We start from the raw sequence: 21,044 nt of genomic DNA, 5'->3' as shown, positions 1-21,044 counted from the left end.
GAATTGTTGAATTTTTGTTTATATGTATAAATGAAATTTTGATTTTGATTCAACTGTGCACATTTAAAGAAATGAATGCATACTTTTATTTTCATATTGGATTAATATAATTATTTGTGTATGCAATATATCAAGATAAAATAGTACTAATTTGATAATGTTGTCGTGATATGAAACCAAAATTTCATATATAAAATCACACAAATCAAAGTTCATATATGATATTACAAATTGAATCAAAGTTCATGTATAATTTTAATCTTTATCTCTTTTTTTAATTCATTTTTTTATTTGAACTGGACAATCTGAGCTGGGCTGATTGAGTTTTTTTTTTTTAAGACATGAAATTTAATTAGGGTAAATAAATCCTTACCCCATTCTCAAAAAATTTAGAATTCAATCTCGAGATAATAAAAATCTTAATTTATCACCTATCTCGTTTCTAACACTATCTATGATAAAATGGATACTTCAACTCAAGAGTTGGGACAAACTATGTGTCCGTAAAACCAGAGGTGGTCTATGTTTTAAAAGAAAGAGTGGGGTAAACCAACCTCTACTAGGCAAGCGAGAATGGAAGCTTTATCCAACCCAACAAATTTGCTTATTGGAGAAATGTTGGGAAAGAAATATTACTTATAAGGAAAAACATCCTTTATGGTAAAGCCTAGAGGGATCCCCTACATAAATTTACTCATTGAAAAAATGGTGACAGCTTGTGGGGGTCATCCAGGTTAAAGGACCACTCAGACATTGCTCTCACTAGAGAAGAAGACCATGGGGATACAAAACAAACTAAATGCATGGCCAGGGTGGCCTACATGGCCTTATTACGTGTTTGTATGTTTTGGTTATGTTTTCATTTCGTTGCTGGGGTTTCAATCACTTGTTGTTAACCTATGATTCTCAAAGATATTCACGAGCATTGATAGGATAAGAAAGAACAGACATTAAACGACCCCAGATTTTTTTTTTTCTTTTTTGTGTGATTCAAGTTCAGACATGTAAACTTGTCCAGTTCCGCCTCTGAACATGACACGTCTAGGTCGATACATCCATAAAACGTTAAACGACGGCGTCGGGATCTGCAACGTATTGTCCATGCAAAATCACCATTGCTTTCCTTATCAGGCCGTCAAAAGCCAGAAATTGAAATAAATGAAAGGGAGTGAATGAAAAATCAGCGCTCTAGTATACTAGTATTAAATAAGACATAACGACCAAACAACTTAGCACCACCAGTTTAATTCCAGGCAGTTCTTTCATTGGTGATTTTCATGGCTTACGTTTACTTGCAAGTTGGCGAATCTACCATCACTCATTCTTTCCTTAAAATTTTAAGGTGCAATAAGGTCTTCTTGTCAGCCTAGATGTTACTCTAAGGTGGAGGCAAGGGCCTTAGGCTGAATGGTGCATTTGCAACCTTAGTTCTTCCGATTGTTAATCTCTTTTAACATCTTTATTAAATAAAAATAATTTGCATTTTTTACTCTTATCAAAAGTTTAAAATTCAATTTAAGTCATTTCAATACAAGTTACTTTAGTTATGCCCCCAAAATTTTTTTTATTTTATCTCGGTTCTCATCACATAATTCTTGGTTCTCCACACGTGAAGTATATTTAAAACACATGAATTAAACTTTAAATATAATACTTACCGCATGATCTACCATGTTAAAGAAAATTACCCTCCCAAATTTTAAATACACTTTCTTTTTCTTTTCTAAACGTTATATCCAAACTATTTATGCAGCAAGTCTATATGTATTTAGAATTTAACATCTAATATGACAATAGACTTATGGAAGAATTTGATTGATATGATCTAATATTTTGGGGACTCAATTAAAACATTTGAAATTTAGCAAACAATTTAAAATCTAGACCATAAGGGACTTCAAGTGCAATTTACCCGATTCCTAACAACATCATGAATCTTTCTCTATAAAACGAAACAATAGGTCTCCAATCTTTTGATATCCCCTCAAAGGCTGAAACCCACCAAGCAAACATGATGGACATTTGGTCTTGGATATGTGAGCTTCCTAACAATGGCGATTGGGGTGAATCAGACCCACACCCACCACTCGCCTTTACAATGGCGAGTTCCGAGGAAGGCGACTCAAGCTCAACTCGTTCGATCCAACTCAAAGCTGAGCGTACCATGGGGTCCGATTCAGAGGTCTGTATAACCTTCACAATAAGCTTCCAAGGGTTCCAATCTTCACCTCTTTGGGTCTCTGACCCCTGTCCTCTATCTTCAGAGCAACCTTTCCTCCCTTTAGTACTTCAGCTTCTCCAAGAAACCATCAGCCGTTCACCAGCAATGCCCAACACCATTTGCCCGAGGTCTCAGCTTCAAAAACTCAAACCCGAACCGATTTCTTGGATCATTGAGTCTCACTCACCCGAGTCATTCTCGAGTTTCTTTAACCTTGTCCTTCTCACACGCTTGTTTTGGCTATGTTCTTGGGATGCTCCTAGTGAAATCGGGTCTTTCTATTTCCAGTACTTACTAGGTCCAAACATCGAAGCCTTAACGTTTAAACAAGTCCCCGTGCTGAGGACCTTTCTGGTCTCCACTGGTGTCGACACCGAGCTGTGTTTCATGCGAACCTTGGGGTACATGTTGACCAAATGGATCATTTTAAGTGAACTCAGCGTTGGATTAAAAACGCTAATAACTCCTTTAAAAGGGCAGCAGCAGCATTTGGGATTTTCATATGCAACCGAGGCTCATGGATATTGGACCTTGAAAGGGTATGCACCGGTTAATGCAATGAAGCTATTACATTCGAGTGATCAGAAAAGCCAATTTCCGGCCACCGGAGCAAAGGGTTCACTGTTAAGGTACGCACTAGCACACCAGCAGCTCGAGGCCGTCATTCAATTGGAATACACCATTGGATTCCATGATGGGTACATTCAAGTGAACGCACGTGTGGATAACTTACGCTTCCACGTGGCTAGACTAGGGTTCAGCAAAAAAAACGACGACATGGATGATTTCTTGAACGAGAAACACTTCCCGTCGAGGATCCGAGTTTGGGTCGGACCGGAAGTCGGGTCAACGTACGTGTCCGGGTTAACCTTGGGTCGGTCCACGAACAATGGTGAAAACGAAGTCGAAACACAAAGGATCCTTAAAGGGAGTTTCGGGAAATATTCAAAGGATTCCTCCCATGTTAAAGCAAGAGCAAGGGTTTCCATGAAGAACAAGATGAAGAACTGGAGGTGGGATCAAGACGCGGAAGGGAACGCCGCGGTGTTCGACGCGGTGCTATGCGACAACGTGACGGGCCAAGAAATCGCAACGTGGAAATCGCTCGATCAAAACAGCAACGGCAGCAGCCATGGTTTCCGGCATAGGTACTATGGAGCTAACAGGCCATTTACCAAAGCTGGTGGATTGGTATTTGCAGGAGATGATTATGGAGAAGGTGTAGGATGGAGATTGAACAGGGACATGGAAGGGAGTGTTTTGAAATGGAGAATTGGAGGTGAAGTTTGGTTGAGTTATTGGCCTAATAATGTGAGGAGTTCTTATGTGGAAACAAGGTGTGTTGAATGGTGTGATGAAGTTGATTTGCCATTAATCCCGCCCGAAAAATAAAATAGAGATCTTAAAAGCTTGTGAAAATTATAGTCAACGTTTCGGTTCATTTGTTATTAGTGTAAAAATAGCGGTAATAATAAGATTAGATATTGTAACAATACTGTATTACAAAATAAAAAATAAACTAAATGCACCGTATCTAACCGTCCATCCAAATCCCTTTCTTTGTTTACAAATTGAAGTAATAAAGAACTAATTTATAGTAGAGGTCTTCCTTAGCTTGCACAATTGCATCATATCATATTTTATGTATGATTACTAAAATTTAACCTTTAAACTTTGATTTTAAGATTTAAATTTTGATTTTTCTTTTATATTATTATTTATTATTATCGTAGATGTAACGAATGAAATAGCAAATGAGTTGTATTTTATGATTTTCTCATATACAAAGAAATAATGTTTAGCACACTATGGCTGGGAGATTCGTACAATGGCTAACATATGCTAGTAGATTTGGGCCTAAGTAATTTAAGCCTTGGGTTGTTCACAACATTCTCTTTAATTTTCAATAATTTTGTACTTCTTTAAGTTAGTTTTGTAATTTTGTTTAAGAGTCAAATTATGTATCTAAGCTCCTTTATTAATTTAATATATTTTTAATTAATTTAACATTTGACAAGATTTATAAAATTTTAATATACTAAAAATAGTATAAAAAATCGATTGAGTGTTAGCTCGATTGGTATTGATATTATTATCAGTACATGAGATTTTGAGTAGTTTAAGACTTTATATAAAAAAAAAGCAGAAAGTGTATAGAAAAGAATTAAACCCATTAGATAATAGGTTTGTCTTTGGTTTATAATAATATTTTTTATTTTATATATTATATAATTTATATTACATGAAAATTAAAAATATAATACTATATTGTAAATTTTGAAAATTTTAATGTTTTTTAAAATTTTAGTAAATAAAATTACCAAATATTAAAAAATAGCATATTTTCAAATAAGTTTAGTTAAACTCTATAACACATATTTCTGAATGGGCCGGGCTTAAAAGACTACATACATAGACCCATCCGAAAAGGATCCGACCCGAATCATGGATACAGGCACACCCCTTAAACCCTAACCAAAACCTTTACGCAAATCACTACTTTATTCAGCTTCTCTCTTAGTGAAACGCTTCGATCTTCACTGTGAAAATGGCTTGGCGAAGTGCAGGATCCTTGTCTCGCTCTGTCATCTCTGCCGCGAGGGCTCCTTCACTCCGCTCCCCTCCACCGCTACCCCGGCTACGTCCCTCGGTTTCCTCTGCTCCTCGCCTCCAGTCCCGCCGCCTCTCTTATGCTCCTTCCAGGTCATTGTTTTAAACACCTCTTTTGACTCCTTAGTGGATGAAACAAAAGATAAGAAACGCAAAATTGCTTATTTTCCAGTCAACATTGTTTACTTTTCTTCTTTTTTTTACTATAAATTATTAGAAATGTCTGTTAGTGGAGATTTATAGACTGCGATATCCAATTCACGATGTGTTTTTGAAATTATTTACAATCTTCATTATTTGGGATTTAGCAGAGTAATTTTACTGATGACTTTAGTCTTGTTATACTCAATTAGGTTAAAATATGCTCAAGTCCCTGTACTTTTTGTACATTTGGAATTTAGTATTTTCAGATTTCAAAATTGAAGTCCAATTGTCAAAACAATTAAAATGTTTCTGTTAAATTCCATCGTGTGACATTTTGAAATTAAAAAAAAACTTGCTTGGTATTCATATAACCAAAAAAAAAACTTTGTAACCTAAACTTAATGGAATCATTTTAATGATGTTAACAATTGGATTTTCTTTTTTAAATCTGAAAACTAGATTAAAGTAGAGTTACTATTTTCTCTGTTTTCAAGTAAGGGAAGCTAAAATATTCTTGCCTTTTGCCTTAAAATTTCCCAAGATTAAATAGGTTCTTAAATTTCTAAAGCGGTATGGATTAGTGAGAATCATACAAGAGACTATTTTGTATGAAAAAGAGTTTCATAGTTTGCTGACATTTTCCCATTGACAAAAGGAAGCTTGGATGTCAAAATTGATTTTGGCTAGCCTTATGTTTGTTTCAGAAATTTGGGAGAATTGGGATGTGTCCAATCGTTCTTGCCTCTGCATAGCATGGTTCCTACGGCTTGTCTCACGTCACACCTGACTGTTAACGTGCGGGCTTGTTGCGAGCTGTCTCACGGTACCTTCTGCCGTACTTGTCAGGATCGCTAGTAGTCTCTTTGTGAGTCTTACTATTTCTAGGGTACATGAAAAGGAAACGGAAGTTTGTTATTCACATCTCTTAAACCTTGAATAACTTCAATTTTTTCCCATTTTTTGATAATTGCTTTATAATGAATGCCATTGTTAGGACAAAAGAAAAACATTTGCTTTTCTTTATAGTTGCTTTATATCTCTTGTGTTAAATTTACCTAAACAAGCATAAATTAGGTGAATTTGTTAGTTGAGTTCTTTAAATTCAGTTAATGAGAAGGAAATGGGATTGAGATTTATAGGGAGGAATGGAAAAGATGGGTGATGCACGTGGACTTTCAATCAGCTAAAGGAGAGAGAATTGTACCACATTGTAGGTTTATATTTTTCTTATTTTTATTTTACCTTTTATTATGAAATTATAGTCAAATGTGCTTAATCAATAATTCATATAGAGTAAATAGAAAATAAACCCTTGGATATAAGCTAAGGCACATGGATTTAACTGCTCCTATGCTTGACATGTTTTAACCTCTCTCTTTTTTCTCTTTTTTTTCTTAATAACTAGCTCTAATATGTTGGTCATTCTATGCTGCTGTTGTCATAGGCTATATGAGAAAAGAAATGGGTCTAAAGACCTAGCATTACCTTGTCAAATAAATCATTATAAAATGCCATTTAATAACTATGATCCTCAACACGAGTAGTGATCTAGATATGGTCATTTCCCTTTTAATTCTTCTTGGTGATGCTACTGTTCTCAGATTTAAGTCATGTTTTCTTGCTTATCATTACTAGATATATTTATATATATGTAATCTTTTTATTATTGCACCAAACTTTTTTCTTTGTGTTGAACTACAATAAAAGAGTAAGTCTTTACCCATGTTAGACTCAAGCGGTTGGTATCAGATACTAACACGGCTATGCTAAATTTTTTCTTATATTTAGAGGATGAATTCTCATACCATGTTTGAATGTGTCAAACACAGATTCTTTGAAAGAAATGAAGAATTGGAGCCGTTCCTTGTTTCACTTTAGCTGTTCAAATATTTGATCTTTAGTATGCTGTAGAAATTCATACTGGTGGTGTAGTACCTTGTAGTTAAACCGAATGTCATTTTTGTATTGCATACTGTCAAATGTTGGAAATGGTTGGATTGTTGTCAACGGAACATCTTGTCAATGTTGCATACCGTCAATGGTATTTAGTGCCCTTGTTCTCGGACCTCAATATTAGATATCCAGTTCATTAAGAATTCATACTCTCATTGAATGCACTACTCCCTGAAACTCGATAATTAGAACAATGCCATGCTAGGGTGACTGTTTTTCTTGCGATTTTGCTTAAGGTGATCACTTAAAGCACTTTGCTAGCTTATTGCAACTATCGGGAACCTTCCTATAGTTTTGTTCCTTTGTTTGTGGGTATTTTTTCAGACTTTGAGTTTCTAAGATTTGTGCTTTATGTTTCTTGCATGCAAGTAAAATTCAATCTTGAATTATGATTTTTGGTCTAATAACATTTGTTCACATCAAATAAATTCAATGAAGCAAGCTGTGGCTAAACAGCTCTATTCAAAATGATCGAGAACCTTGTGCAGATAACTTCACGAATTTTCATTGCAGGTACTTGAAAGGCCATGGATGAGCACAGCAGAGTGCAATTGGATGTCGAAGATTAGTTTGTTACCGTGGGGAACCAGAGGCTTAAGTCGTCTGATTAGAAAAATCTCAATAAAAAAAAAGACGTTTTCTATTTACGATACTGTAAGGAAGATACCTGTAATTCTCTTATATGATCACCTTGTTAAGCACATTTAGATTTTTGCTCCAATTGATCATCAATTCCTTTGGTTTGTGATGCTTGACTGCATGTTATTGATAGCTTTAACATAATATTTTGTTTTATAATTATTGTGCTTATGGTTTTTACGTTTGACATGCACATAGTGAATTATGCCTTTTCGGTTTTGATACTTCTCTCATCGCATGGGTGGCTCAAATGAGCAAAGGCTGTTCTTCCGGCATGACCTATTTGACCGACGCGTTTGCATTGCAATTGAAGAACCATCAATTTGAATCTAAGTTCCAAGTTGTGGTCTATTCTTCAGGACTTTACCTGATACAGGAGTAGGAAAAAGTTTAATTTGATATGTATAATCTATATCAAATTGATGAACTCGATTTTGAATAATTTAAATAGCAAAAAATTAAAACAATTTTAAAAATTTAAAATAATTTTTAAAATTCTAAATATTTATAAAAATTCTAAAATTTATATTTTTAAAAATTATAAATTTTAAAAAAAAACTAAAGAATATATAAAGTTAAAAATTTCTAAAATTTCTAAAATAATAATTTTAGGACTAATTAGGATTCAAGTTTATCATACTAAAGTATTTTTATTATTATTTTACTTTAAAAAAATTTCAAATTTATATCGTCTAACATGAAATTAATTATACTGTAATAATATTTTAATTTGACATATTTAATTTTTAATTTAACTCAGATCGAGTTAGAATGGTAAAATAAAATTTAACTTAATTAACATGAAACTTTTCACTCAACGCCCACCCTATTTACATTCATTCATTCTTTAAAAAAATCCTGAAAAGAAACCTATATAAAAAAATAATTAAAACAGAGATTTTAAAAAATAAAGCATTTAAATATCTATTTGGATAAGGGTCACAACTTCATTTCACTGCAAATTTTCCTCGAGCAACAAAGTTCCTTCTATTCCTATCCAATAATGTTCATTAAATTTAAAGCTATATAAATCAACTGCCTCAATACCTCTCCATTTCACCAATTTTGATTTCTCTCTTTCTCCCTCTCTACGATGCCGATCATTCAGTTTTTCTTCGGAACAACAGAGGTTATGGCATTTTCTGCAACTCTTTTAGCTGTGGTTTCCTGATTAGATGTTGGATGATTGAAGCTCCAACGAGCATTTTCAAACCATTTGCTGACCTTCACGAATAAGAACCCCGAAATTAAACCAACAACATTATGTTGTTGAAGATTCTCAAGAAAAGAAAATGAGATAGTTGAGAAAATATGGCATTTAGTTGCATTGCAAGTAGAGAGAGGTAATACCTGCCGGAAAGTCATATCGAGATCTTTACCTAATCTTTCTTTCGTGGCTCGATCAGGATACTGATTTTCCCTGAACGATTCACAAAGCCTCTGCACACCAAAATATCCACCCAAATTAAATCACTACATTTTTAGAAGACAAAGATACGAAGTCTTAATAAAGTTGATCACTACTTTTTCACAAGCAAAAAAGCTTTGATTATACAAATGTTTGGTTTTCGTTCCGAGTCATTTATCAGTCGTATAAGACACCCTGTATACCTGCTTTTCAGTTTCTCCGAGTCTTCTATGTGTTGATGAACCTGCTTTTTTACCACTTGAACCCGATACGGAAGTGCCACCCTTTGATTCAGCAGGGGATAAATTTGTATCCTTAAATTTTGAGTTCTGGCGCATGTTTCTCCTCAGTTTATGCTCTGGATTCAGCTTTGAACCTTCGGATATTGACACACTCCTACTTGAAGAAGCATTTCCATTTTCTGGTGCTGAAGAGGCTCCTGCGGCATGTCTCTTCCTTTTTCTTGGTGCAATGGTATCACTCCAATCTTCATCATCACTTGAACTAGAAGGAAAATTGACATATGTCTCCTGTGAATACCCAAAAGAAGATGAGCAAACCAAGAAGGAACGACCAAAACATTTTTAAATGACTGAACTGTCAAAAAAGTTACATGAACTACTATAGCATTGGATCTTGGCAAGTTCTCTAAATGGTGAAATTGAAAAACGGAGAATTGAAAAATATGCCAGGAGAGGTAACCATGTCTAAGATAATACTTTATTTTGAAATGACACTCACATCATATAACTTTTTGTAGTCCAACTTTTCGCTGCTTCGTTTCTTAGAAACAGCAGTACCATCTTGTCCAGAAGCTGAATCCATTATTGATGACAGTTTATCACTCCGGGACTCATTTCCGCCAAGTTTAGGTTTTTGTCCTTTGGAATCTGTGGAACCAATGTTAGACACAGGTCCTTCATCTTTTGGGGAAGAACTATTATCTTTTAACATACCACCAAGATCCTCAGAATCAGATGTAAAATCTGAAGTTGAACTTTCGGGCTCAGCCACATTATCATGATCTGGACCATCAGGATCATAATTATCATCCTCCGAGTCATCAGACAGAAGCCCTAAACATGGATCAACATTACGCGGTACTTCCAATTCCTCAGATGAACAAGTGAAATCAGATTCATCAGAACTTGACTCATCTCCTTGATCCTTCTCATCAGGTTCTGAATTCTCGGCATTATAATCACTATCATCAGAATCATCTGATGGTAGTTCTAAGTTAGGATCCTGATTTTGTCCACCTGCAGCTACTACTGCTTCAGGAAAGACCTTCTGTTGATAGGAAGGAACATGGTAAGGACTTAAAATAGATATATGTGTGCGGGCGCACATGCGTGCATGGGTAAGTAATAACTAATTAAAAGAAAGAAAATCTGTTATCAACCTCCCAACTGTCAGCAAGACAAAAACTTGTTCCTTGAGATTCATTAACCAGTTCGATACAAAAGAGTTTGCAATAGCATCCGGGGCATAACCAACCCTCATCACCGGGAGGAACTGTGGCAAAAGGGGAATAGGTAGAAAAAGAAAAAGCATTAATGATAAGAAAAAAAATTCAAAACCCACTACCAATTCATTAGTCTAAATCAGGCAATGGAGAGTATTACTGTCTTCTTTTAACAAAGGCGGTTGCAGGCAATATTGATGGAATCCACGGTCACAAACACCATCACAGAGTATGATATCATTGTTGGCAGACAGGTCCTTAGACCCACATTTTGCACAGAATATCTGCAATTCAAGGATTTCATGTCTAAGCATTTCCAATTCCAAGACAAATTATTATCATCAATAAGAAAATAGCAATTAAGAAAATACAAGCAATGCTTGTAACTATGATTCTCCTACATCCTCACTGTCAATTTCTCCTTTAGAATCAAACAAAGATTCTGGTAGCCTTCCTTCAGCACATAATGAATCGATACGTTGAAATAGGTCTCTAATTTTCAATTTGCGTCGAAGAATTTCAGATGTAGCACGTTGAAGCTCCTTCTCTGGCTTTAACTTTTCTAAGCTGCAGGTTACACAAACAGTCCAAAGCAACAAACAGATGTTAGCTATCCATAGGGAAATGGACAATCAGGTTGATGACAGATGTGAAGTATCAGTATCAATTTCAGTCCAAAGCAACCTACTCTCTGCAGATTAATGCTGAATTTATTCTTCAAATCTCAACAGTTAATACACAAAGACAATTGAAGTTATAAATCTATACTACCTGATTTGGGTTATAAATTTATGATATCTTTTTGGGAAATCAATCTTTAGCACTATAATCATGTAAACAGTTCCTTTTACTATTAAAATTACACAATTTTCAAATACTTTTTCCTATCTGGGAAACTGCAAAGTATTTGAGGATCTTTATAAGTTGTCATCTCTATAATACATAATAGCACAGATACAACCACAAAAATGAAATACATACTGCACCAATTACACTGATGGTGAAAACAATATGAGAGAAAAAATGACAATATGAGGAAGGCACTAGTGAGAAACAACAAGAAAGCTTGTAGAAGCTATAATAAGTATACAGGCCCTGATCCTAGAGACTAATTTTGTTCATGATGATGAAGATTCAATGCCACGCTTTTATAACCATTCCATTAAGTTTGAAATTGGTATTAGACGATCTATTCTTAAGGCAGTACAAGTTTTTGGTAGTATTTAGATGGTTAAATTTGTATTCTTTTCTTTGACCTCCCTTTGGCAATTCTATAATCTATGACATGATAGACTTAAGATCAAGACAGAAACATTTTGTACCATTGCTATAAGAATCAGCTCATAAACAAAATATTGTACCAACAACAAACAAGATAAAACAGTAAATTAAACAAACCTTAGTCCCTTCCAGCCTTCTGTCGAATATGCTGCAATCAGGCTTCGTTCATAGTTTATTCGATTCACTAAATACCTAAGATGTGACCTGATTCTTGAATATTCATCAGAAACTTCTCTTTTTTCAATCATTTTATTCCTGTTCCTCCCTTTTTGCTGCTCACTAGAGCCAATATCAGTGATATTATTGCTCAACTCACTAGCTTTAGACTTCTCTTGCGATTTTGAACGCAAGACCCTGTCACTGCTTGTCAAAGGTCTTGGCGTATACTTTTTCCTTGTTTTTGAAGATTCTCCATCCCTGCCTTGGACAGAATTCTCAAGTAAATTCTTAGGCGTTGCTTCATGCTGTTCTACACCAGAACTTCGAGCCATGTCTTCAGAATGGAGCCTTGGTTGTTGAACACAAGAATTTCCAGATTCAAATCCTGGAGGCAATCCTAAAGGGTCAACAAGATAACTCTTTCCAGTCTGAGAAACAATGCTAGCACCTTCAGAAGGTGATTGAAAACGTTCGCCACAATTACTCTGGTTCATAACTTCAGGATACAATTCCAAGGCTTGATAAAAAGCATTACTAGATGTAGCAGTAGGACTTTTTCCTATACCATTTGATAAACTTTCAGAACCAAGCTGTTGTTGCTGCTCTGTTGGTTCACCAAGTTCCTTACATGTATTTATAGAACCAAAGGCAGCTGTTGGTTCCACACTACCTAGTTGCAGACATGAAAGTTGATCAATCTGGGTGCACTTGCTTGAATCTTCAGGCAACACCCGTAAACTTTCAGTGCGAGCATTCTTGGAAAAATCTTCAGAACATGGTCGCAAATGTTCAGCAGGAAGGCCACAAACCAAAGTGCATGCTTCTTCAAGATTATTTTGAACAATATCAGAACCAGGCTGATGCTTCTTTTCTGATGTCTCATGCACATATCCAGAACCATACTCATGTGTCATCCCTGATACGGTTTCTTGATGACAAAAACTATTATCGGGAGGGTTATGCTCACTCGCATACTTAGGAAGCAAACCCAAATGTTCAGGTGGAGACTTCTTATCCACATATCCAGAAGATGATTCGTGAATGTCAGAGAAAGACACACCAGTGGCAGTTTCAGCTGATTCGTTTCGAGTTATTGCATAACCACATGGATGTTTATTTTTAGAAAGTTCAGTATGTAAATATTCACTACCTAATTCATGGGCCTGCTCTGATGTTGTCTCTTCAGGGGCAAAATGGTTTCCTTTTTCGCTCTTTGTTTCTGGTGGAGAAACGCCCATATGTTCAACATTGATCATATCAGGTAGAAAGCTAGCAATGAAAAATATCAGCATCCATATTACCAAAATAAGTAGGGGATTTTTAGTTTTAGCAAATAAATAGATAATAAAGTTTGACAGAGCAGAGGGTAAAATTATTCAGAAGACAGAATCCAAAGATCCAAACATACAATTGAAAGCCCAAAACTGTAACATAAGTTTCACCTAAATTGACAATAAAAAGAACAAGTCTTACCAATCACAATTTGTAAAAAAAAAAAAATTGCAAGTGATAGCAATAATTTTCAAGAATGTTTCATGTAGAATTCAATGCACCAGCAGCAGCCATCCTACATCCCAATTAACCTAATGAAACTCGAGAGATGGAATATTATAGGGATCAAAGTTAATTAACCAACCGAAATAAGTAAAATATCAACTATCAGTCATCTAATGTTAAAGCAGACCTAAAATACTCGCAAGGAAACACAGTAAAAGGAAATAACAATGAATAAAGTAAGAAATCCTAAGACATTAAGCTTCATTAAAAACCAAGCTATTGCCAGTTTTACTACTTTGTTGTTTCATAAGCTAACGAATAGAGTTCGCTATTTAGGACCATTTATTTCTCCAAGCTAGATCATAACAGAAATTGTCCAATGCATCTCCATTTATTTATGCATTTGAATAAGAAAAACACTATAATATGGGGAAAAGCGGAGGGAGAGAGACAGCGAGAGGAAAAAAAAACTAAAAATTACCATGTCTACAAATGTAATAAACAGTATTATTATAATAAGAAACTTCATCGAAAATAGGCAGTGGAGGTAAATCGCAATGCAAAATCTTTGTTAAAAACAATTTAGAAATCAAGATATCATATAAAACACCAGATGTTCAAAAGATAAACTTAAGAACAAATTACTCAGAGCAGACTTTGAAAGAGCTACCTTAAAACATCAACTATCGCCTCGACACAAGGCCATTGCATACCCTAACTTAACTTTCTATTAGTAGCATGCAAGTGACAATGTGCATTTTTCAAATGTACATCTCTGTACTTCACTATCAGAATTTATCATTTAACCAAAACTATATATTTACTTTAACTAGCCAGCTTACCAATCTTTCCTGCATTTAACAAAGAGATCTTCAATATCTAGGTGTCATTTTCTACATCAAACCCTAATGATAACATAACATCATTCACAGCTCAATTTAACAAAGAAATTGCTCATATCCAGCTTAAAACGGATGAATTTTCACCAAAAAAAAAAATCTTAATGTAAATAAAGACATAAACTGAGCACACAAATAGTAACCTAAGCAAAATCGATCAACTCCACACAGAAAATTAAATGAAATTCGAAAAACCTTCCCATTCTTTTCTATCTTGACCTCAGTTATCTCAGCAAATACAAAACGAAATTAAACAAAAAAAAAAAGGAAAACAAGGAGAACAAAATTCAAAAAGCTTCACTGAGATGACATTTCGAATATTCTATTGAACAATTGAGAGAACAACAATGAGAATTAGATTTGAACTTATTAGTGCTTCGCTTAGAGATTTTCTTCTTTTTTTTTCTTTCAACAAAATAATAATTAAAATTATAAAAAATTAAGGTTATAAAATAACTGACCTTGAATCTAGTGCGTTGGATTTTGGAAACTATACGGAGAGAGAGGAGATTTTTAGCGCGGTGATAGAAAGAAGAAGAAGAACGAAGAAAAAGAAAATTGAGAAAAAATCAAGGGGTGTTTATGCAAGGATTTATTGTAAGTTGACCCTTAAACTATATCCTAATACTCAGATTGGTCCTTAATTTTTTTTAAGATAAAGAAAGGATACCTAAACTATTAATTTTGTTTCGGTTTACTCAAAAATTTTATGAACATGCAACGTGGCATTTTTATTGGATGTAGTACAATTTTTTTTTCAAAATGAGATAAAATTAAAAATATAGTATCATTCTTTGAAAATAATATAAGGATCAATCTCCAAATTGAGGTATAGTTTAGGGGTTTATCTACAAATAAAGCCTTTATGTAATAGTGAAAAGGGCCTGTGAACCTGGACTTTGTTTTAGCAGTTTCGTGCTATTTTGCGCTGGTAGCGTAAAATGTTTCTCCAGATTTTATGGGCTGAAATTTATATTTGGGCTTTTGCAATTTTTTAATTAAGAAGTGCTAATCAGTGGCTTTGGCCCAGTGGCTCCTGTTCTCTCTACTAGTTTGATCTTATTGGTTTACATTAAATAAAAGTACTATGGAGCCCCTATGCTACGAGTTAAATTGTATTTTACTCTCATTTACTCGAAAACGAGTAAACTAGTCTATTTGCATTAGAACAAAAAGTATACTAGTCATTTCTGTTAAAAATTTCATCCATTTTTACTATAAAAAATTGGTGTAGCTAGCGGTATAGCTAGACAGTTATACGTGACGTGTCAAATATACCTCATGCTAATGTACGAGGACAAGTTTTCAACAGTAGAAATAGATGAAATTTTTAATAGAAGAACCAGTTTACTCTTTTATTTAACGTACAGGGGCTAATTTGTCAATTTTTTAGTAGAGAGAGCAAAATGCAAATTGACTCCTAACACAGTGACCTCCATGATACTTTTATGGTTCACACTACACATATTTTTTGACTTGGAGTTACTCATCGATAGAAAAATGAATTGGAAATTGAACCAATTGAATTTTTGTTATCGATTTAATGGATTGAATCGAGCAGTATAATTATATTAAAAATTTTAAAAATGGCAATTATGAATAATTAAAATCTAAAATAAATTAAAATAATATTATATTTAAAAATAGATTAATAAATCAACCAAAAACACTAAATTGTCGCACAATGTGTGCCAAAAAGAATTTATGTAACAAAAAATTTATAAAACTCATATAAAATTAAATAAGGCTCTAGTTAAAACGATAAGGTTAAAATACCAAAAGCTTTTGTTTATTGGGTTCAAATCTTATTATACATATATTATTCTAGATACGATATCAAAATACAAAAGACGAAAAAACTTCATAATATAGTTATTATTTTTAAAATGATTGGGTATTTGGTAATTTTCTAATTGAGTTGGGACCGGTTGATAGATGACTATTTAATTGTTTTTAATCAATCTTTCTAGTTTTCAAGTCTCTATCTTTTACCGGTTTTGATAATTTTTTTGGATAAATATCATAGTTATACATGCATTTTGATTTAATGTGCAATATAATACATGAACTTTTTATTTTGTGAGATTTTATATATGAAATTTTAATTTGATTCAAGTTTCACAAATCAAGAATAACATTATCAATTTAGCATTGTTTTACGTTGATATAATGCATACACAAATAATTATATTAATCCAATATTAAAATAAATTTATGTATTCATTTCTTTAAATATGTATAATTGAATCAAAATCAAAACTTCAATTACATATGTTGCGGGCAGCGTCTACTGCGTCCGTAGCTCAAGTGGTACTAGGTTTGCTTATAAGGTTTATATAAAGCCTATGTTGGTGGTTTGATCCATGGTGCGCCCATATACCTCCATATATAATTATTCACACGCCCAATATTAACACTTAACTCTTCGTGAAGGTTGGGGGACAAAACCTCTACAAGAGGACAATACTTTCGATTGTTAAAGGCAACGTCGACTACTTGGCAAATGACACTTCAAAGACTTCTTGCAAAGGAGTCGACCTCCCTCAACAACACATGAACCATAGTTCAAGTTTCATGTGTATAATTGCATCAAACCAAAATTCATATATCAAATTACACATTAAACCAAAGTCCATATATAAATTTGATATTTATCTCTTTTATTTTCGAAATTCAATATGTTAAATTGTAAAATTAACTAATTAATTTGATTAATTTAATCCAATTCACCCGATCATTATTCAACTTGTTGATACATGCATAAATTTTTTTTGAACAATCTCATTATAGATTCTGATCATAACAGTTCTTTTTGACACAATCAGGCTTGGCCCTAGGGGTTGTTTGAGAGTGCAGCTGCCTTGGGCCCAAGGCTGGAAGGGTCCCAAAAAATATATTTTTTCAGCTTGTAATGTGGGAAAAATTTTAGATTAAAATAAATTAATTAAATGCCTAGGGTTTTCAACTTTTCACCGTAAACGCTTCATCTCCTAAGGCCTCAAAAAATTTTCAGCTTTTATTGTATTACATTTTATAATATTTCTTTAAAAGGCCCAATTTATTGTTTCACCTAGGACCCTAAAAATGTCAAGAACGAGCCGGACACAATGCCTAAAACTAAGCATAGCCCCTCCGCAACCCATAAATAGGAGGATAATACGCTTCAGAGCACTCGAACTCATGTCTTCCTACATTGACAACAATACACATACTAATCGAACTAAGACTTAATCCAATTCAATCTAATTTGAGAATTTATTCATCGATGTGGATAACATATCTCCAATATAAGCATGATGGATAAAGTATATATATTAAATTAAAAGGCATAAAATATAAACGTGATAGAAACCAAAATATATTGAAAAAGCCAACTTAAAAGTTGAATTGAAAAGAAAAATATATTAAAAAGCCTCTAGCTATAGGACAATATCGTGAAACTAACGAATGAAGTGCATCATGCATGCAATTATAATATACAACGAACCTGCCATGCATTTAAAAAGAAAAACCTATCTTAAAGTACCCTTGCTTTAATTCTACTAATAATATGCCTTTACCTTTTACCCACACTACTAAAAAAAGAAAGAAAAAAAACAACCACCTTTAGCTTTTGCCTGCTGATTCTTAAGCAAAAAGGATGTGTCCTATAAAGATGGTAGAATAATCAATGGGTTAAAATGATATTTTATCTTTTTAAGTTTGGATTTCGATAAAATGTGTGATGCTATATTCTGAATTTTTATTACAGTCATCACTTATTTTAAAAATATATCTATTTTATATTTTCTAGGTTTTATATAAAATTTCTAAAAACACTAATGTTGACACCAAATTCAGAGACCAAAATGGAAAAAGTTATCAAGTTTAAAGACTAAGTGTTGCTTTATCTCATAATCAAATCATATAAAAATGGGAGTGAAGCTAGAAAAATTTTCTAGGGATGAAATTAAATTGTATGTTTTTAGAGCTAAATGTAAATTTATTATTTTAATAATTTATATTTTTAAAAATTTTAAACAATTAAATCAGATTTTTATCATTTTAGGTTAAAATGTAATTTTACTCTATATTAACTTAAATTTTCATAAATTCTAAAAATTATATGTTTCCAAATTGGTCTTAATTTTTAAAATCCAAATAAATTTAAAGTGAAACCACCTATTTTCTCCATTCACAATATTTAAACTCAAACAAAATCAATATTCTTCTCATTCAATCCAACAATGGTTTCAGCTTGAGATTTTAATGCATAAATTATCTGGGTCTTTTTTATGATGATGATGATGATATATGGCAACTCCATGGACGACAAACTTTAAAGTGGATCGATTTTTTGGTCTGTTTTCTTGCCGTTTGATTAATGATGCAACACAGAAAGGAAACCATAAAGAAAATAATGTGGAACATTATTAAGAACACATCATGATCATGCTTTTTCTCTGTGTTGGCGACTCCATATGTAATTTCCAAGAAAATTAATGAACTCTCACCTATGCCGACTGGGCTAGTTTCATGCATGGCTGCTTTTCACCTGTTCCAATAACCAAATCTATCAAAAACGTACTTTATTTTTAAGTTGTTTTTGATGAAAATAATGATGGTTTAATTAATTAATAATAAAAACCCCTTTATTATGATTTGATTTTCGACTTTTGAGAACAATGGACATGATAGAATTTAGAATTTGGAGTCACCCACTTATTTTGACTGCTTTTTTTTTCACTCTTTACATGACTTGTAGGAAAGACTTGAGATATTTCTAAGATTCGGACCATTTTTATCCTTGTTTTTCTTTAACCTAATTATAGGTCCATGTTGGATATTATTAACCTTTTTTCAAGCAAATTGGACTCTGTCAAATAACGAGTAAAGGAAGAAGTTTCGCAGAAGAAGATGTCCAAGTTAGGGTGTTTTTGAGTGATACTTTATAGGTTTAGGGTTTGAATCTCGAGGTTTGTTTTACAACTTTTAAGTTAGATTAATATTTTATAAATTCATCATATATAATTAAGAATAATTATTTTTAAGTTCACTTTAAAATAAAATTTATCTTATTTTAATTATTTTATTTTTTATTAATTTAATCATTTCAAATAAAATATTTATTTAAACTAAATACTTTTGTTAAAATTTTCTGTTCACTCCAAAACATAAATGAGCTGGCTTTGAAAATGGAAAAGTGTTTCGGGATAATCACGTAGAGGTCTCTAAACATGGTCCAAAAACTTTAGTTAAAACTTAAAAAATAATGTTATGTATGGTCATTCCGTTGGCTAATGTATCATGACAGCAATCCATATAGAGAAAACGAAAAATTTTAACGGGAGTGATTGGTTTGAACAATTATTTTATTTGGAGTGACTATATAAAAAAAATTTAGAGTAACTAAAATAGAACAAACCTTATTTTAGAGTGACATTAAGTATAGTTTACTCTATAATTAATGTTGTAAGAATTGAATCAAAAGTAGAACCCATTTGAACCTCTAGTTCTTCGTTCAATTGGTTGAAACCTGAATCTAATAACTCAACAACTTAATAAAAATAAAAATCAAATTAATAAAATTTTAAAAATTCCTAAAAGTCAAAAAATTATTTTGAAAATTATAAGAAAATTTATATTTACAAAATAAAAAATCTCAATTCTAAATGTTGGGTTTTTACCACTTCAAAAACAATTCTAAAAATTTACCATAGGTCACTAATTTTCGATTTAATCGACTAATTTTATTTAATTTTTTATCACTAACAATTTAATTCAATTTATTGAAATTATCCAATTCGATTTAACAAAGTTATGTATAATATTAATTAATCATAACCTCACACCTCATAGTGAGGTAAATTTCAACTTTTAAATTTTTATTGTTTAGTTTTAAATATTTATATTTATTTTAAATCCTTTAAATATTTTTATTTAACCCATTAAAATATTTAATTAATCATCTATAAAAAATATAAATTGACTTAACTATAGTGTTGACATTGACTTTAAAAGTGTAGAATGAAAAATGCTATTTATGGGTACAATGCACCAAGAGAGAAAAAAAACAATTTCATACAAGTATGGTGATTTTAGTGACATAAACAATCATGACATTGTTTAATTTGAAGACATCTTTGTCTTGTTAATTACATCATTAATTAGTGGACATCTCCATCATTAGTATTGAAGTTAAAACATCAATTTAAAACTTTTTGCATTTGCACTTTCAAGTTTCACATGTGTGAGTTTCGTTTTGAACAGGTATTGTGTTTATTTGCGGTTAGTGTAAAAATGACGGTTGTGGTCAGATTAGATATCATAACAGTACTGTAAAATGAGATAAAAAGAAAACCAAATAGACTGCACTGAAAGTAAACCCCTATCTAAAAAGACCGTAAGTAAATTTTTAAAAAATTGTTCATAAAAAATATTGAACACACTAAAATTCTAATTAATTTTATTCAAGATATGCATTTTACTTTACTGATGTATATGTTTTAAAATAAACTTAGGTTAATCTCGATCAATTACAATTTTCTTTTGAAATTTTTAATTTTTTTTATTTTACGTCTAAATTATTTAACCCTTCATTTTTTATATTTATATTAATAAATGCTTGACCAACAAGACTTAACAATGATTAAAGTTTTAGTATGATATTTAAATTACACAATTTAAATTTTATTATCCTCTTTCCTCCTCTTAAATATTGAACGATGACTACTTTCAAAATAAATTTGTATGATAATATACATAATACACTAAGGGTATTTATGTAAT

At 32.5% G+C, this 21,044-nt stretch overlaps 3 protein-coding genes across 10 annotated transcripts in view; 2 read left to right on the top strand and 1 right to left on the bottom strand.

The window, feature by feature from the left end:
* The first annotated feature begins 1,978 nt into the window (after positions 1-1,978).
* LOC105795209 (uncharacterized) lies at positions 1,979-3,754 on the top strand. Its single transcript, XM_012624731.2, has one exon. The coding sequence runs from the start codon at positions 2,012-2,014 to the stop codon at positions 3,611-3,613; it is 1,602 nt and encodes a 533-aa protein (XP_012480185.1). The 5' UTR covers positions 1,979-2,011; the 3' UTR covers positions 3,614-3,754.
* A 944-nt stretch (positions 3,755-4,698) lies between these two features.
* The window catches only part of LOC105795210 (uncharacterized), a 98,270-nt gene continuing 81,924 nt past the window's right edge, over positions 4,699-21,044 (top strand). The window contains exons 1-4 of one of the 6 annotated variants that reach the window (XR_001134219.2): positions 4,699-4,924; positions 5,680-5,840; positions 6,115-6,185; positions 7,442-7,726. Coding sequence is in view for 5 of the 6 variants with exons in the window: in XM_012624733.2 (XP_012480187.1) it covers positions 4,770-4,924; positions 5,680-5,830 (306 nt within the window). In the remaining variant the exon portion in view is untranslated. Of the gene's footprint in view, positions 4,925-5,679; positions 5,862-6,114; positions 6,186-7,441; positions 7,727-21,044 lie in introns of those variants that run through there. The other 5 variants (XM_012624734.2, XM_012624733.2, XM_052628677.1 and 2 more) reach the window with 5 other exon arrangements.
* Positions 7,691-14,834, bottom strand: LOC105795208 (homeobox protein HAT3.1). Of its 3 annotated transcripts, XM_052628675.1 has the most exons (10): positions 14,738-14,784; positions 11,839-13,149; positions 10,842-11,007; positions 10,601-10,724; positions 10,378-10,490; positions 9,932-10,265; positions 9,717-9,865; positions 9,179-9,505; positions 8,918-9,007; positions 8,466-8,791 (listed from the first exon to the last, which is right to left on the bottom strand). In XM_052628675.1, exons 2-10 carry the CDS (start codon positions 13,134-13,136, stop codon positions 8,672-8,674), a joined length of 2,721 nt encoding a protein of 906 aa, XP_052484635.1. In that variant the 5' UTR covers positions 13,137-13,149; positions 14,738-14,784; the 3' UTR covers positions 8,466-8,671. The 3 variants fall into 3 exon arrangements, 2 of the variants coding, with proteins under 2 accessions (XP_052484635.1, XP_012480183.2); XR_008194621.1 differs by lacking the exon at positions 14,738-14,784 and adding an exon at positions 7,691-7,934 and having other exon boundaries at positions 8,615-8,791; positions 9,717-10,265; XM_012624729.2 differs by having other exon boundaries at positions 9,717-10,265; positions 14,738-14,834.

This window comes from Gossypium raimondii, chromosome 3 (assembly GCF_025698545.1).
Source record: "Gossypium raimondii isolate GPD5lz chromosome 3, ASM2569854v1, whole genome shotgun sequence".
Taxonomy (NCBI): Eukaryota; Viridiplantae; Streptophyta; class Magnoliopsida; order Malvales; family Malvaceae; genus Gossypium; species Gossypium raimondii.
The sequence above is the reverse complement of the archived record's forward strand: the minus strand, read 5'-3'. Positions and strand labels throughout refer to the sequence as shown.

Excerpts from the sequence above, each read along its gene's own strand:
- LOC105795208 (XM_012624729.2), bottom strand. The coding sequence starts at position 13,136 with ATGATCAATGTTGAACATATGGGCGTTTCTCCACCAGAAACAAAGAGC. Across the intron at positions 11,008-11,838 it reads GAAGGCTGGAAGGGACTAAG|CTTAGAAAAGTTAAAGCCAG; the intron begins GTTTGTTTAATT and ends TGTAACCTGCAG. Across the intron at positions 10,725-10,841 it reads GAGAAATTGACAGTGAGGAT|ATATTCTGTGCAAAATGTGG; the intron begins GTAGGAGAATCA and ends CTTGAATTGCAG.
- LOC105795209 (XM_012624731.2), top strand. The coding sequence starts at position 2,012 with ATGATGGACATTTGGTCTTGGATATGTGAGCTTCCTAACAATGGCGAT.